The sequence below is a fragment of the Elephas maximus genome, chromosome 6 (genome assembly GCF_024166365.1).
Source record: "Elephas maximus indicus isolate mEleMax1 chromosome 6, mEleMax1 primary haplotype, whole genome shotgun sequence".
Taxonomy (NCBI): domain Eukaryota; kingdom Metazoa; phylum Chordata; class Mammalia; order Proboscidea; family Elephantidae; genus Elephas; species Elephas maximus.
The window spans coordinates 100059734-100078540 of NC_064824.1; the positions used below are offsets into that span (position 1 = coordinate 100059734).

An 18807-nucleotide genomic window follows, 5' to 3' on the forward strand; every position below is an offset into this window, starting at 1 on the left:
CCATTTTGTAATTTCACACTGGCACCTCAAGTCTAATGGTGGCCCTGCATTTATGTATAACTTCATGTATATGCTAGCTAAATATTTATACTATGTAGGTAGGATATACATATAAATTATAACAGTGTAAATAGCATACACATATACATTATATAAATATCTTATTCACAGTGTTCTGTACGACCCTTTCTCATGTATCAAAACATCTTGGAAATTGCTCTATATCCAAATATTTTGATCTGCAATTTTTTTTAATGGCCAGAGTATTCTATTGTGTGAAAACTACTCAATTTGATAAACATTTAGGTTGATTTTAGTCATTTGCTACTGCAATAATGGTGCAGTCAATAGTTCTGTATTTACTTCTTTATGTACTTATGAAAGAGCCCTGGTTGCACAATGGTTAAGTGCTCGGCTGTTAACCTAAAGGTCAGCAGTTCAAACCCACCAGTGGTTCCATGGGAGAAAAGAACTGGAGATCTTCCATAAAGATTACACCCCACGAAACCGTAAGGGGCCGTTCTACTCTGTCCAATAGGGTTGCTATAAGTCAGACACTGTAGCCTGTGTGATGTTGTGTCAGAGTCTTGTTCCTGTGTACAACCAAATACAAAGTTTTGTTCTAAACACCTGGACAGGGTCCTGCTCTCAAGAGCTCCTCCCACCCGTCATTACTGCCAACCCTTCAGGGCAGTGTCCAGGCCTCTATATCCTTACAACGCCCTCCTCACACTTCTCCACATTTCTCTCACAAAATCACAGTGGTTGCTTATCTTACATGTTTTCCCCATGAGCAAACAATTTGACAGCAGGAACTGGTCCTGTTCAACTTTCAGTATTTTAAGCATGTAATATAGGAAATAATAGATGGCCAATAAATTTTGATGAATGGTAAATGGGCAGTTAAGACTTTGTCTATCTTCTTGACATAATATTTCTGTTTACCTAGGTTGGATGTACATTTTTAACAATCATGGACTTCAGAATACTTCTCTGGAAAATTGCACAGCATCTGAATAGCAAGGAGCTGGCCTCCCTCAAGTTCCTGAGCCTGGACTACATCCCCAAAAGCAAGCAGGAAGGCATCAGGGATGTATTAACATTCTTTGGTGAACTGAAAAAAAATGGAATGTTGAGGGAGAATAACCAGTTCTTCCTGAAGGAGCTGCTTTTCCGAATTCAAAGACTGGATCTGCTGATTGATTACCTGAGGGTCAGCAGAGAGGAAGTGGAGAGGGAGCTTCAGACACCAGGCAGGGCCCAGATTTCTGCCTACAGGTGAGTAGTACCTCCACAGTGTTGGGGCTTGGAGAAGTGTGTTAAGTAGACACAGTTTGGTGTTTATTACGTGAACTAGTTGTCTGTGTGAGGTCACAGGCTCTGGAAAGATGTCCCATTGGGTCCAGAAAAAAGGCTTAAAGACATAGAAGCAATAAACACTGAGAAGATTATATAATCTAGAATACAAACATTACTGAACTGGGAAAGAAAAACTTATTTTCAACATGTTTTATAATCTACTTACATGCAAATATGCTAATAGTTTCGAGGATTTTTGATTCTCATTCTTTCTTTGTCTCCCCCTCCCTTTCTCTCCTTATGTAAATATATACATAGATACAGGTATAGATGATATAAATATAGGTATAAATATAGATGTATACACATATATTTATTGAGTTTTTAATGTGTGTTCATCTATGTTGGTGACTAGGCCTTACTTTTGTCATGACATGTGCTTGGTTTGTTTATTGGATAACATCATTCCACAGCCTAAAAAAACACTCCCACCTGCTTGCAGAGACCTAAGACATTTTTAAAAGCTCCTCTATATTTTATGCACATGCTTTCTATTGAAGTAAAATTTACATATAATAAAATTCACAAAACTTAAATGTTTAGTTCATGAGCTTTGATAATTGTATACACTGTATAATTGTATCCAAAATAAGATACAGAACATTTTAATCACCCCAGAAAGTTCTCTCATATTACTTTCTAGTCAACCCCACCCTTACCCCAAGAGGCAAGCACTTTCTGATTTATATACAATCAATTAATTGTATTATGCTAGATAGAATAGTTAGATAAATTATTACAGGCTGTCCACAGGCTACAACTGAGATCCATTCCTGAGTGTGTCTTTAAGAATTTGTAGGTAAGTCGGAACAGGTACGTATTTACTTAGCCTTACTAAAAAAAAAAAAAAAATTTTTTTTTTTAGTGCAAGAAAAGGCTCAAAGCCTGTCTTAGTTATCTAGTGCTGCCATAACAGAAATACCACAAGTGGATGGCTTTAACAAAGAGAAATTTATTTCCTCATAGTCTGGTAGTTTACAAGTCCAAATTCAGTGTGTTGGCTCCAGGAGAAGGCTTTCTGTCTCTGTCGGCTCTGGAGGAAGGTCCTTGTCCTCAATCTTCCACTGGTCGAGGAGCTTCTCAGGTGCAGGGACCCCATGTCCAAAGGATGTGCTCTGCTTCTGGTGCTACTTACTTGGTGGTATGAGGTCCCCCAACTCTCCCTGACATGCTTCTCTTTACTTTTATCTCTTGTGAGATAAAAGTGGTGCAGGCCACATCCCTGGAAAACTCCCTTTACATTGGATCAGGGAGGTGACCTGAGTAAGGGTGGTGTTACAACCCCACCCTAATCCTCTCAACATAAAATTACAATCACAAAATGGAGGTCAACCACAGAATACTGGAAATCATGGCCTAACCAAGTTGATACACACATTTTGGGGGGGACATAATTCAATCCATGACAAAGCCTTTTCAATGATTTAAAAGCTGTATGTGCAGGAGGTGAAGGTGATTGTAATGAAGAATTTGTTGTGAGTGGTTCAGTTGTTTCAAATTGAGGGCAAATTTACATAACATTGAAGGACAAGTACAAGTTGTCCTTAAGTTGTACGTTTGTAACCTGGGGACTGCCTTCTATGGATATTAACATATGTATATTAATAGTATGTATTATTTTGTTTCTGGCTGATTTCTCTCAGAATAATGTCTGTGAGATTCATCCATGTTTGTATGTGAATCAATAACTTACTGTTTCATGATATGTCTTTTCCAACTTTTTATTTTCAGCATGACACAGTTGTTTTTTTGTAAGCATCATAGATTTGGGTCTTATATTTTTACCAAATCAGATAATCTCTGCCTTTTATGTAAAATGTTTAGTCTATTTTCATTTAAACTAATTATTGATATGGTTGTGTTTAATTACGCCATCTTTGTATTTGTTTACGATTTATTGAATCTGTCCATTGTTTCCTTGTTTCTTTTCTCTGGCTTTCTGTTGTGTTAATCCAGTGTTTTTTGTATTTCATTGTATTTACTCTAATGAGTTTCTTAGCTATAATGCTTCGTGTTACATTTAGTGGTTGTTCAAGAGATTATAATATGCATTTTCAACTTATCACTAAAATCTTTAAGTAGTATTCTTCTCGAACAATATAAAAACACTACCAGAGTGTAATTCAATTTCCTTCCACTCTTTGTGTTCTTGTTACGTATTTTACTTCCACATGTATTATATATCCCAGAAGAATTTCTTATTTTTTGTGTTTTAAACAGATAAGAATCTTTTAAAGAAATTTAGATAGATAGATAGATAGATAACAAATATAAAAAAAAATTTTGTTTATCTTCATTTTTTTCATTTTTTTTTTTTTTTTTTTGGTGCTCTTTTTCCTTCCCACAGATCCAGAATATCATCTGGTATAATTTCTCTTTAGCATTTCCTTTAGCGATTCTTGTAGTGCAAGTTGGCCGAAGACAAATTTTCTCAGTTTTCGTCTGTCTGAAAATGTCTTTTTTTATGTTTATTTTTTAAGAATATTTGCGCAGAATACAGAATTCTATGTTGACTTATTTTCTTTCAGCACTTTATAGATGTCATTCCATTGTTTTCTGGGTCCCATTGTTTCTGGTGAGAAGTCTGCCATAATTTTTATTGTGTTTCCCTATATGCACTGAGTCATTTTTCTCTGACTACTTGTAAGATACTATTTTTCACTTTAATTTTTAGCATTTTTATCAGGAAATGTCTAGCTGTGCTTTTCTTTGTATTTGTCCTGTTTGGGATTTGCTAAGCAATACTAAGTTCATAGATCTATTCTTCTTCTATATTGTGTCCATTGTTAATCCGTTGAATTAAATTCTTCATTTCTCATTTTGTATTTTCTATTTCTAGCATTAAAATTTTCAAAATTCTTTCTATTCTCTGCTATAGTTTCCCCAATATTCAACACATTTTCTTCCTTTAATATAAAAAAACCAAAACCAAACCCAGTGACATTGAGTCGATTCTGACTCAGAGCAATCTTATAGGGCAGATTAGGACTGCCCTGTAGAGTTTCCAAGGAGCACCTGGCAGATTCAAACTGCTGACTTTTTGGTTAGCAGCCATAGCACTTAACCACTACACCACCAGCGTTTCCTCCTTTAATATACTATCATAAATAATGTAAAAATCTTTCCTGCTAATTCCAACATCTGAACCATCTGTGAAATTGCTTCTATGGGCATTTTTCTGTTGTTTGTGGGTCACATTTTCCTACTTCTTTGCCTGTCTCTATATTACTTTATTTCATTACAATCATCATCCATAAGGGAACAATGGAGATTGAAAGAAGCAATATTTACCTAAGAAATTACAAGCCTCTTTTGTATCAGGCCACTAAAATGTGGGCTAAGTCCATTTAATACATAGTTGAGCTGGGTATGTGCCTTGTTACAGCTTTAGTTAATTTCAGTTTTCTCCTAGCTTCAAATGTATTTAGGGTACAGTCAGGACTTTCCCTTCAGCTGGGCTTGGAATCTGAATGCTGTCAAGACTTTGGAGATTTCTTTATACTTTACAGCCTGACCACCAACTTTCCAAGCCATGGGAGCTCTCTCTGTGCTTTATACCCAAGCCACAAGCTTTTTGAGGCCCCAGGAAAATTTATTTATTTTCTAGTCCCAGACCCAGCTCTCCGTGCCTTACAAGACATTACTCATCCTTGATGCCCTTCCTCCAGGTTCCAGTGTGCCACTGTAGTACACTTGTTGTTGTTCTTAGGTGCCGTTGAGTCAGTTCTGACTCATAGCGACCCTACACACAACAGAACAAAACATTGCCCGGTCATGAGCCATCCTTACAATCGTTGTTATGCTTGAGCTCATTGTTGCAGCCACTGTGTCAATCCACCTTGTTGAGGTCTTCCTCTTTTCTGCTGACCCTGTACTCTGCCAAGCATGATGTCCTAAGTATGTAAGATGCAGTCTCACCATCTTTGCTTCTAAGGAGCATTCTGGTTGTACTTCTTCCAAGAAAGATCTGTTTGTTCTTTTGGCAGTCTGTGGTATATTCAATATTCTTCGCCAACATCACAATTCAAAGGCATCACTTCTTCTTCTGTCTTCCTTACTCATTGTCCAGCTTTCACATGCATACGATGCAATTGAAAATACCGTGGCTTGTGTCAGGCACACCTTAGTCTTCAAGGTGATATCTTTGCTCTTCAACACTTTAAAGAGGCCCTGTGTGGCAGATTTACCCAATGCAATGTGTCTTTTGATTTCTTGACTGCTGCTTCCATGGCTGTTGATTGTGGATCCAAGTAAAATGAAATCCTTGACAATTTCAATCTTTCCTCTGTTTATCATGATGTTGCTTGTTGCTCCAGTTGTGAGGATTTTTGTTTTCTTTATGTTGAGGTGCAATCCATACTGAAGGCTGTGGTCTTTGATCTTCATTAGTAATTGCTTCAAGTCCTCTTCACTTTCAGCAAGCAAGGTTGTGTCATCTGCATAACGCAGGTTGTTAATGAGTCTCCCTCCAATGCTGATGCCCCATTCTTCTTCATATAGCCCAGCTTCTCGGGTTATTTGCTCAGCATACAGATTGAATAGGTATGGTGAAAGAATACAACCCTGACGCACATCTTTCCTGACTTTAAACCAATCAATATCCCCTTGTTCTGTCCGAACAACTGCCCCTTGACCTATGTAACAGTTCCTCATGAGCACAATTAAGTGTTGTGGAATTCCCATTCTTCTCAATGTTATCCATAATTCGTTATGATCCACACAGTTGAATGCCTTTGCGTAGTCAATAAAACACAGATAAACATCCTTCTGGTAGTCTCTGCTTTCAGCCAGGATCCATCTGACATCAGCAATGATATCCGTGGTTCCACGTCCTCTTCTGAAACCGGCCTGAGTTTCTGGCAGTTCCCTGTCCATACGCTGCTGTAGCCATTTTTGAACGATCTCCATCAAAATTTTGCTTGTGTGTGATATTAATGATATTGTTCTACAATTTCCACATTCAGTTGGATCACCTTTCTTGGGAATAGGCATAAATATGGATCTCTTCCAGTCCACTGGCCAGGAAGCTGTCTTCCAGATTTCTTGGCATAGACGAGTGAGCACCTCCAGCACTGCATCTGTTTGTTGAAACATCTCAATTGATATTCCATCAATTCCTGGAACCTTGTTTTTCGCCAATGCCTTCAGAGCAGCTTGGACATCTTCCTTCAGTACCATCGGTTCCTGATCATACGCCACCTCTTGAAATGGTTGAACATCAACTAATTCTTTCTGGTATAATGACTCTGTGTATTCCTTCCATCTTCTTTTGATGCTTCCTGCATTGTTTAATATTTTCCCCATAGACTCCTTCACCATCGCAACTCGAGGCATGAATTTTTTCTTCAGTTCTTTCAGCTTGAGAAACACCGAGCGTGTTCTTCCCTTTTGGTTTTCCATCTCCACCTCTTTGCACATGTCATTATAATACCTTACTTTGTCTTCTCAAGATGCCCTTTGAAATCTTCTGTTTAGTTCTTTTACTTCATCAATTCTTCCTCTTGTTTTAGCTGCTTGACGTTTGAGAGCAAGTTTCAGAGTGTCCTCTGACATCGATCTTGGTCTTTCCTTTCTTTCCTATGACCTCTTGCTTTCTTCATGGATAATGTCCTTGATGTCATTCCACAACTCATCTGGTCTTCGGTCACTAGTGTTCAGTGCGTCAAATCTATTCTTGAGACGGTCTCTAAATTCAGGTGGGATATACTCAATGTCATATTTTGGCTCTCATGGACTTGCTCTGATTTTCTTCAGTTTCAGCTTGAACTCGCATATGAGCAATTGATGGTCTGTTCCACAGTCAGCCTCTGGCCTTGTTCCGACTGATGATATTGAGCTTTTCCATTGTCTCTTTCCACAGAAGTAGCCAATTTGATTTCTGTGTGTTTCGTCTGACGATGTCCATATGTATAAAAAAAAAAAATGGTGAAAGAAGGTATTTGCAATGAAGAAGTCATTGGTCCTGCAAAATTCTGTCATTCGATCTCTAGCATTTTTTCTATCACCAAGGCCATATTTTCCAACTACTGATCCTTCTTCTTTGTTTCCAACTTTCACATTCCAATCGCCAGTAATTATCAATGCATCTTGATTGCATGTTTGATCAATTTCAGACTGCAGCAGCTGATAAAAATCTTCTATTTCTTCATCTTTGGCCCTAGTGGTTGGTGCATAAATTTACATAATAGTCGTATTTACTGATCTTTCTTGTAGGCATATGGATATTATCCTATCACTGACAGTGTTGTACTTCAGGATAGATCTTGAAATGTTCTTTTTGAGGATGAATGCACCACCATTCCTCTTCAAGTTGTTGTTCACAGCATAGTAGACTGTATGATTGTCTGATTCAAAATAGCCAATACCAGTCCATTTCAGCTCACTATTGCCTAGGATATCGATGTTTATGCATTCCATTTCACTTTTGACGATTTCCAGTTTTCCTGGATTCATACTTCGTACATTCCAGGTTCCAATTATTAATGGATGTTTGCAGCTGTTTCTTCTCATTTTGAGTTGTGCCACATCAGCAAATGAAGGCCCCTGACAGCTTTACTCCATCCATGTCATTAAGGTCAACTCTACTTCAAGGAGGCAGCTCTTCCCCAGTTATCTTTTGAGTGCCATCCATCCTGGGGTGACTTCCATGGGTGACCCTGCTGGTATCTGAATACTGGTGGCATAGCTTCCAGCATCACAGCAACATGCAAGCCACGACAGTATGACAAACAGACACGTGGAGGTAGTACACTTAGTGAAGGTTTATTGTGCCTCAGAGGTAGCTTTTTCAGATCTCCTGCCCTTTCCCTACACTTTGGGGGCCACTTATACTTGGAGAGGGCCCATGTATCTTGGGAGGATCTCCCTTAGCTCACATATCTGGCCCTGAGCCTTCAGCAGATGTTACTTGCTCATGGTAAAGGTTCAATGCTGTCTTAGGCTGGGCTCTCTAGAGAGGCAAAACCAGTGAAGGGTCACATAGCAGGGTCACCCATGGCAGACAGGTTTCAGCTGATCTTCCAGACTAAGACAGACTGGGGAGAAGGACATGGTGGTCTACTTCTGAAAAGAATTAGCCAGTGAAAATCTTATGAATAACAGCTGAACATTGTCTGATATAGTGCCAGAAGATGAGCCCCTCAGGTTGGAAGGCACTCAGAAGACTGAAGACTCAGAAGGCACTGGGGAAGAGCTGCCTCCTCAAAGGAGGGTTGACCTTAATGATGTGGATGCAGTCAAGCTTTTGGGACCTTCATCTGCTAATGTGGCACACCTAAAAATGAGAAGAGACAGCTGCAAACATCCTTTAATAATTGGAAGCAGGAATGTATGAATTATGAATCTAGGAAAATTGGAAATCGTCAAAAATGAAATGGAATGCATAAAGATCAATATCCTAGGCATTAGTGAGCTGAAATAGACTGGTTTCGGTTATTTTGAATCAGACAATCATATGTCTGCTATGCTGGGAATGACAACTTGAAGAGGAATGGCATTGTATTCATTGTCAAAAAAGAACATTTCAAGATCTATCCTGAAGTACAACACTGTCAGTGATAGGATAATATCCATATGCCTACAAGGAAGACCAGTTAATACTACTATTATTCAAATTTACATACCAACAACTAAGGCCAAAGAGGAAGAAATTGAAGATTTTTACCAACTTCTGCAATCTGAAATTAATCGAACATGCAATCAGGATGCACTGACCATTACTGATGATTGGAGTGCAAAAGTTGGAAACATAGAAAAAAGACTAGTAGTTGGAAAATATGGCCTTGGTGATAGAAATGATGCTGGAGATTGCATGATTGAATTTTGCAAGACCAATAAGTTCTCCATTGCAAATACTTTTTTTTTTTTTTATCAACATAAACAGTGACTATACACATGGACCTCACCAGATGGAATACACAGGAATCAAATCAACTACATCTGTGGAAAGAGACAATGGAAAGAGCTCAATATCATCAGTCAGAACAAGGCCAGGGGCCTTCTAAGCCCACTGGGGAGCAACTCTGCTCTGTCAGCTTTAGGCACACCATTCTTCTAGAGCATCTGAGTGAAAGCTCCACCCTTAGAAACACCAGAGGGCATGGCTCCACTGTTTGAAATCCCAGAGGTCCTGGCCATACCTTTTGAGACTGAGGCAGCTCGGCTTCTTGAGTTCCTTGTCCCTTCAGCTTCTGCTTCCTGGTTTCTTGGCCCCTCAGCTCCTCGGGCCTCACGCCCACACCTGCCCTGCTGGGGCAAGTGTTCCAAAGCTCTGTAGCTCCACTGGTAAGTGCCTGGAGGCACCCTACTCCTCCAGGAAGCCTCCTGCACACAGGCACTCAACTCTCTCGCTCTGTGGGTCAGTTCCAACACTGTCTGGCCCTGCTCTTCTGGTTCTGCTGCTGCTGGCTTTATGTTGCTGCCACTTCTCTGTCACTGCAGGTTTTCTGCTGTTGCTGGTCCTTTTCCAATGCTGCTCCTCTATCCTTTCAGAGTTTTAAAACCGCTTCCACATTTTAGGTATCTGTTAGAGCAGCACCCCACTCTCTTAGTACAAATTCTGTCTTAGTCATCTAGTGCTGCTATAACAGAAATACCACACATGGATGGCTTTAACAAAGAGAAATTTATTTTCTCACAGTCTAGAAGGTTACAAGTCAAAATTCAGGGTGTAAGCTCCAGGGGACAGCTTTCTGTCTCTGTTGGCTCTGCAGGAAGATTCCTTGTCATCAATCTTCCTCTGGTCGAGGAGCTCCTCAAGTGCAGTGACCCAAAGTCCAAAGGACATGCTCTGCTCCTGGTGCTGCTTTCTTGGTGTTATGAGATCCCCACTCTCTTCTTGCTTCCCTTTCCTTGTATCACTTGTAGGATAAAAGGTTGTACAGGTCACACTTCAGGCAAACTCCCTTTACATTGGATCGAGGATATGACCTTAGTAAGGGTGTTACAATCCCACCCTAATCCTCTTTAACATAAAATTACAGTCACAAAATGGAAGACAGCCACACAATACTAGGAAAAATGGCCCAGCCATATTGATACACACGTCTTTGAGGGGGCATAATTCAATCCATGACAGATGGTAATGTGACAAGAGTGGTGACCATGGGCATTTAGGCCACTTTCTCATGCAACCTACTATTGCCTTCAGGTACTGCTTGGGCATGATCTCGTGTATACCACTTCCTTTAATGATGGAGTGCTGCTATGCATGTCTGACTTTATGGCTCTGTGGGTCAGACAACAAGCAATTCATGATGGGTAGCTCAGGCTATATAGCGACTTGGTGGCTAGTGTTCAGTCCCTACTAAGGCCTAGTAACAAACGAAAAACTGTTTCTCAAAAGGAGAGTAGTTATCTGTGTAGGGTGGCAAAGCTTTACTCCAAAATCCTAAAGGTATGCACTGTGATTCACCAATAAGATCCTTCCAAAGACTCCAAACAGCATCTCTATCTGCAACTGACACTTTAAGCACCATTGGATCAGCCATATCATATGGCCCAGTTGGCAGAGCAGCTTGCACAACAGCCTGAATCTGTTGCAGAGCCTTCTCTTGTTCTGGACCCCACTTAAAACTAGGAGCTTTTCGAGTCACTTGATAAATAGGCCATAATAGTACTCCCAAATGAGGGATATCTTGCCTTCAAAATCCAGAGAGGTCCACCAGGCGTTGTGCCTCCTTTTTAGTTGTAGGAGGAGTCAGATGCGATAACTTATCCTTTAATTTAGAAGGAATATCTCAATATGCTCTGCACCACCAGATCCCTAGAAAATTCACTGAGGTGGAAGGCACCTGAATTTTTGTCCGACCCTCTAGCACTCAAATATTTTATCAATAATTTTGGAGTCTTTGACACTTCTTACTTACCAGGTCCAATCAACATAATGTCATCAATGTAATAGACCAGTATGATGTCTTGTGGAATGGGAAGGTGGTCAAAATTCCTGTGGACTAAATTATAGAGCTGGAAAGTTGATATACCTCTGAGGTAGGAAAGTGAAGGTGTATTGCTGGCCTTGTCAGCTGAAAGCAAACTGCTTCTGTTGTTCCTTCGAAAGTTGAATCAAGTAAAAGGAATTGGCCAGATCAATAGCTGCATGCCAGGTACCAGGAGATGTATTAATTTGTTCAAGCAATGAAGTCACATCTGGAAAAGCAGCTGTAATTGGAGTCACCACCTGGTTAAGTTTATGATAATCAGTGTCATTCTCCAAGATCCATCTCTTTATTGCACAGGCCATATAGGCAAGTTGAAAAGGGCCATGGTGGCAATCACCACTCCTGCATCTTTCAAGCCCTTGATGGTGGCAGTAATCTCTGCAATCCCTCCAGGAATGTGGTATTGCTTTTGGTTTACTATTTTCCTAGGTGGGGGAGTTCTTATGGCATCCACTTGGCTTTTCCTACCATAATAGCCCTTACTGTAGTTGTCAGGAATCCAATGCGGGCTTCTTCCAGTTGCTGAGTATATCTATTTCATTTATTCATTATGGAACTGGAAAGAAATCACTTCAGAATGGGTTTGGGGACCCATTGGACTCACTGTGAGATGAACTTGAGCTAAGACTCCATTAATAACCTGACCTTCATGCACTCCCACTCTGGTGGGCCACAGTGATGTTTTGGGTCTCCTGGAATTAGTGCCAGTTTAGAGACATTATCCAGTAATCCTCAAAAAGTCTAATTATTTCCTTTTCCCCAGTGAACCATCACTCTTGTAAAAGGCTGTAGATCCTTTTGGGAAAGCTTGGGAGAAAGGTTAATGGTATAAATTTTTGTCAGTGTACTGAGGTCCCTCCCCAAGGGGACCCAGCATCCCGTTTATTGAAGGGGTTGTGGTTCTGTAAACTGGCTCAAATGTAGGAATTGATTGAGGGGCTCTCTGTTCTGTGATTCAAATTAGCCTGCCATTCATTTGACTTAGAATTCTTCTGCTTGTACAGATCAAGAAAATATTTAATAGATTTCCTATCTATTTCACTCCTAGGGACACCATGACTAACTAGCCAACACCATCAATCCATATGAGTCAGACTATTCTGATTACTGCTTTTACTCTGCTGTCCATTGCAGTAACCACCCCCACTTTGTCTTTGTCAATTGAGTGCCACCACTTGGCCCCCACCACCACAAGATTCAATCAGGCCCATTGTAGTTAGGTGTCTTAATTCATTTAGTGCAGTTCCCACTGTCAAATATGACTTACATAAGATAGCAATTACTACAGTCTTCAAGGATGCTGGGGCTCCCTTACAAATTTGTTCCTTACAGTTGTGGTAAAAGCTGTGTTCTCTGGACACTCAATATTTGGGTCTGTGGGTATAACTGGATAAATCCACTCTGACCTGCTGATTTCCCTACGCCTTTGGATACCTTCTTCTATAGTACACCAAGGGAAGTCGGGTACTTCAACTTGATTTAGTGTAGGCTACCACATAATCCATGCTTCAGCTAACCAAACAAATAAACTATCAGATCCTTTCCTGACCTCTAGATCTGAAACACTGAATGAAGAATCTGTACTTAGTGGGCCCATATCAATAAACTCAGACTGATTTGGCTTTATGTTCCTTGCACCATTATTCCACAGCCTTAATAGACATTCCCACACATATTTCCCAGGTTTCTGTTTGTGCATATTAGAAAATTCAAGCAGTTCTTTTGGAGTATAGCATACCACCTCCTGGGTCACACTTTGTACTTCACCTTTTGGACCTCGCTGGGAATGTTTTTGTAGATCTAGAAGCAAAAATGGGTGATGGGGATGTATTTTGAGAACACAGTGTCTGAAAGGCATTTGCCTCAGGCAATGCCCCAGGCAATGACTCAGATACTGCCCCAGGTGATATTTCAGACAAAGGCTCTTCAGAAACAGCGGGGTTAATGTGGAGTGGAGGAGCTGATGGCTTTACTGGGGAGGACGGCTTTGCACTCAAAGATGGAGTAATCTATTCAGATGGTAGTGAGAGGGCTGGTTCGGTTGTTAGGAGTGATTCAGTAAAATTTAGGGGTTCAGCATCCCCAGCTTCCTGATTATCTGCCCATATGTTGCCATCCCAAGTTTCAGGATCCCATTTCTTCCCAATCAATATCCACCCTTTAACTTCAGACACCATTCAATGTTGGGAATTCAGTTGGCATTGTAACTCAGTCACTCTTAAGATAAGACTCTGGACTTGGTTTTTGGCAGTATCAGCTTTGTTACTGCAAGAAATAAGGCTTTCTTTCAGGGCACAAGTGGGAACATTGAGGTATTTTATGTAGCACTTGAGCTGTGACTCTGAAGTCCTGAGTTTATCTCTTTCACCACTTTGTCCAGCAAAAGTAGGACCAACCAACCAGCTTCCTTATACTTCTCATTCTGACAAAATTGTAGAAAAGTATCAAACATGTGATCACCCAGAGTCTCACCTCTCACCAATACATGATCTATTGGAGGTGATATTTTGCATGTCTCTATTGCCACCTCACACCATAGATTTGCAGTACCCTCTTTACTACTGGAGGCAGAGTCATCAACATCTTCAAGACTAACCAGACTTGAGAACCAATTTAGAAAACTTATTCTTAACAATTTTGTTTGTCTTGAGCCACTCTTGGTACCAAATATCTAAGGCTTGGTTCTCTAGAGAAGCAAAACTCGTGAAGCCTATGTATATATGCAGAGGCTGATGAATCCCCATGTTAGCAGGCAATACAGCAGGCTCAAGTCTCAAAAATTGGAGGTCAGGTGATGATGAGCCATATGCAGGATACAGAGAGAGCAAAAGCCAGCAAGCTTTGCCAAAATGTCCATATATATTATATGCAGGCCACACCCCCAAGGAAACTCCCCTTACAACTGATTGGCTGATCACATCAATTCACATTATGGAGGTGATCATATCACAAAATGGTGTATAACTACATTATCACATAACTGCCAAACCACTGAGAATCATGGCCCAGCCAAGTTGATACACAACCTTAACCATCACAAATGCACTTCAGAGGGAATTCTCTAAGCCTCATGGGAAAGATATGGCAGGTGGATATGGACTCACTCTATGACTAAAGCTTATCAAGGCTTTAATCTGTTCTACTCCAGTGCACACATATCTGTTAAAAAGTCTTTTTTAAAGTTCAGTTTGTTTCTCCTCGCCCATGTGTGGTGAATTCATGCTTCCTTTCTTTCAGTAGTTCCAGAATCACCTGATGGGTCCATGATTCTAAAAACTGATGCTTAGTGAACAGTGGTATCCTGTGTTATTTGACTCATTTTCTGTCAAGTTTACCTTCAAACCACCTGCAGGGCTGTTGATCAGTCATGTTATTACACTGTATCACAATACATCTGGTTCCACAGTCCGTTAATGGTCTGCATATTTTTAACTCCAAACAGAGTAATTATACATTGTATTAAGTTTTAAAAATTATATTTATGGCTATATGTGTGTGTGTGTATATATATATATATACGAAATAGTAAATATTTTTTGGCCCTGTTAAATACGCCATCATTCGTTCATTTAAACAAGCAACACTTTTTGTTATTACGGTAAATGTATATGTAACAAACAGTTTGCCTAAACAAGCAACTCTTGAAGTCTATTATGTGCAGGCATAAAGTTAGATAACACAAATAATAGGTATTATTAAACACTTTCTTTGTGCCAAGGTATATATTAAGCACTTTATATATATTAACTAAAATAATTCTTCCAACAAGCTTTTGAGATAAGTATTATTATTCTTCGTATTTTAAAGATGAGAACACTGAAGTTCAAAGACGATAAGTAAATTGCCTAAGACCACACTGTTCCTAAGTGTTGGAGCCAGGATTCAAATCTAGATAGTCTGGGTTCCATGTACCTGACCACTCTTCACTGCTTTTTTGGGTTACAAAAATGAAAAGAACATAGACTCAGCTTTCAAGGAGCTCACACTCTAATAGTGGTTTCAGACATAAGAACATACCTTTACAACATGTATACAGAGGGTGACACAGTGACGCAAAGCAGAGTTGCCTATCTTCAGGCATTCAGTTAATGCTTCAGCTGATTCTTAGTGGGTGGGGGGAATCCACCAATAGACATGGGAATAGAGTGGGGGTTGGGGCAGGAAAGAAAAATCACATCAAGATGGGAGAGGGCAAGGTGTGGTAGTGTGTTTGGAAAACTACAAGTCTTTGGTGGGATTGAGTCTGTGAGGACATAGAGGGTGGATTTTTGGTGGGAACAAGAGTGATGATCATAGACAATGGTGGGAAATGAGATTCAAGAGAAAGATGTTACACAGGTCTTAAAGTTTGTTTAAAGACAGGGTACGAATATATTTTAAATTTATGTAGAAGGTTACTGGCGGAGAAGATATTGCTCAGTATGAAGTCAATGAGTGATGATCAGCGATGATCATGTTTTCATTTTAAACAACATAATTTAGATATTTCCAAAGTTTAAAAAGGTATTATGCTATGAGAATTTGATTTTGTGACATAAGCAAAGCAAAGACAAAATTCACTGAATTGAATAGAACAAAATAGCAAATTTTTCTAGAATTTGGATTTCTGTTAATTACAGTCTTCATGAAATTTACTGCCAATTTTTGAGTCACCTTAAAATTATCTTTTGAAAAAGAACTTTGATTCGGCTTTTTAAAAAAATGCATAATTTTTTAAGAGAAGTTTTAGGTTTAAGAAAAATTGTGTAGAGGTGGGGCCAAGACGGCAGAGTAGTAAAACACTTCCTGCGGGCCCTCTGACAGCAAAGACCTGAAAAAACAAGTGAATAGATTATATTTGACAATCCAGGAGGCCAAATGCAGGCCAGATCGGTGAGGCAAGCAGTGGTGCTCGGATTGCATTTTCCACATCAGAAGAGACCGAGAAATGGGGAGTCTACTCATGCCTCCAGAACCAGTGGAAAGCAGCACTCAATCAACAAAAGATAAATACCTGCATCTAACCTACTGTGAAGATTAAAAAAACACCCCTTTGGGAAAAACCTCTCTCTCATTTATCTGACCCCTCCCCACTTTTGCACCAGACACATTTCCTGGACCGAAAGTAAGACCTGTCGTGTGTCCTGAGCTTTGGAGAGGGAACAAATTAACAAACAGGGAGGAAATAATCTGCCAGTTCCACTAAGCCGGGAGCTCAGGGCAGGCACAGCTCCTTTGACTAGGCACAGGCATAATGGGTCCATAGATTTTAATGCCTTTCACCCCTGCATAGACCTGTGTGGGTCCATTTCAATATCATAGGCCCTCATTAGCACAGTACACCAGGGTATACACCTGAAGCCTAACTTCAACTGTATCACCTATATGGCAGAGAGGCCAGTTCGTGACATTTGATACCACTCAGCCTATTAAGCAGAATCCTCACCTACTCACATCAGGGGCCTGAGGACTGGTGGTTCCACCCACACCACCTGTGACAGGAGTCCAAGAATAAGTGGTGCCTCCCAGTACTTACAACCAACAGCACTGGGTGCTTATGGTCTGGGTGCAAAACCCACCCACCTACATGCTCTAGGGAACAGGGTCATGCTTTCCCCCCAGACACTCAGGGGCTGCTGTCAGCCACTTGCCTTGCTCAGCACATGACCTCCTACTGCAGCCAGATACACCTGTGCCTACACCAATCACCCCTGCCCATATAGAACTCTAGGTGAGAGCTTGCACCACACACTTGGTGACTGACTACCTGGACACCTGAGCTGAATCCATACAAGAAAAGTAAATGGACTCCTGGGCTCACGTACATAGTAACAGATCTAACCACCAGGTGACAGGACGTTAGAGCTTCAAAAGCACCAATAATCAAACCAGCCCACATGAGCAGCCTATATGGGTATATGAAAACAAAACAGAACAAGAACTAAGACAAAGTAAGCAAACATAAAATAAATAAATACAACAACTTATTGATGACTCGGAGACAACAGTCAATATCAAGTCACAAAAAGTGACAGAACATGATGGCTTCATCAAGCTCCCAAAATAAAGAATCAAGAAATGTTCCGAAGGAAGAGAATTTCCTGGAATTACCAGAGGTAGAATACAAAAGATTAATACGCAGAACTTTTCAAGAGATCAGGAAGGAGAACAGGCAAAATGCAGAACAAGCCAAGCAACACACAGACAAAGCAATAGAGGACTTAAAAGATTATAGAAGAGCATAATGACAAATTTAACAGGCTGCAAGTATCCATACAGAGACAGTGAACAGAAATCCGTAAGATTAACAATAAAATTTCAGAATTAGACAACTCAATAGAAAGTCATAGGAGCAGAATTGAGGCAATGGAAGCCAGAATTAGTGATATTGAAGATAAAGCATATGAAACCAACTTATTTGAGGAAAATCTGATAAAAGAATTAAAAAAAATGAAGAAACCCTAAGAATTATGTGGAATGCTATTAAGAGAAATAACCTATGAGTGATTGGAGTACCAAAATGGCAGGGGGAGGGAGCATAACAGAAAAAACAGAGAGAATTGTTTAAAATTTGTTGGCAGAAAGCTTCCCTGGTATCTTGAAAGATGAGAAGATACCTATCCAAGGCGCTCATCGAAATCTGCACATGGCAGATACCAAAAGAAAGTCACCAAGACATGTTATAATCAAACTTGCCAAAACCAAAGATGAAGAAAGAATTTTAAGAGTGGCTAGGGATAAACAAAAAGTCATCTACAAAGGAGAGCCAATAAGACTAAGCTCAGACTACTCAGCAGAAACCATGCAGGCAAGAAGGCAATGGGATGACATTTATAAAGCTTTGAAGGAAAATAATTGCCAGTCAAGACTTATATATCCAGCAAAATTGTTTCTCAATTATGTTGGTGAAATTAGGGCATTTCCAGATAAACAGAAGTTTAGGGAATTTGCAAAAACCAAACCAAAATTACAAGAAATACTAAAGGGCATCCTCCAGTTGGAAAATCAATAACATCAGATAACAACCCACGACTAGAGCACAGGACAGAGCAACCAGATATCAACCCAGAAGGGGAAGTCACAAAAAGAAATCAACGCTAAAACACTGAAAACAGGGGAACAGAGATGTCATTATGTAAAAGATGACAACCTTAAAACAAAAAAGAGGGACTAGAAAATGTAGTTATAGATCTTTCATATGGAGAGGAAATCAAGACAACATAAAGAAATAAAAGATTGATTTAAACTTAGGAAAATATGGGTAAATATTTAAGGTAACCACAAAGGAAACTAACCATCCTACACATCAAAATGAAAAAACATAAAGACTCAGCAAACACAAAATCAACAACGAAAAAAATGGAAAGAAAATACATAAAAATGACTCAGCACAGAAAATTCAGTGAAACAAACCAACTGTCAACAACACACAAAAAAGTACATCAAAATGACAGCACTAAAGTCATATTTACCAATAATTACGCTGAATGTAAATGGACTAAATGCACCAATGAAGAGACAGAGTGGCAGA

The 18807-nt window shown here is 39.8% G+C and overlaps 2 protein-coding genes across 7 annotated transcripts in view; both read left to right on the forward strand.

The window, feature by feature from the left end:
* The window catches only part of LOC126077980 (caspase-8-like), a 77099-nt gene that overhangs the window by 24740 nt on the left and 33552 nt on the right, over window positions 1-18807 (forward strand). For 4 of the 5 annotated variants that reach the window (XM_049887838.1, XM_049887839.1, XM_049887837.1 and 1 more), the window contains exon 1: window positions 955-1278. In XM_049887838.1, the coding sequence (XP_049743795.1) occupies window positions 974-1278 (305 nt within the window). In that variant the 5' untranslated portion in view covers window positions 955-973. Of the gene's footprint in view, window positions 1-949; window positions 1279-18807 lie in introns of those variants that run through there. The other variant, XM_049887836.1, reaches the window with a different exon arrangement.
* The window catches only part of LOC126077978 (caspase-8-like), a 117680-nt gene that overhangs the window by 24675 nt on the left and 74198 nt on the right, over window positions 1-18807 (forward strand). The window lies entirely within an intron of this gene.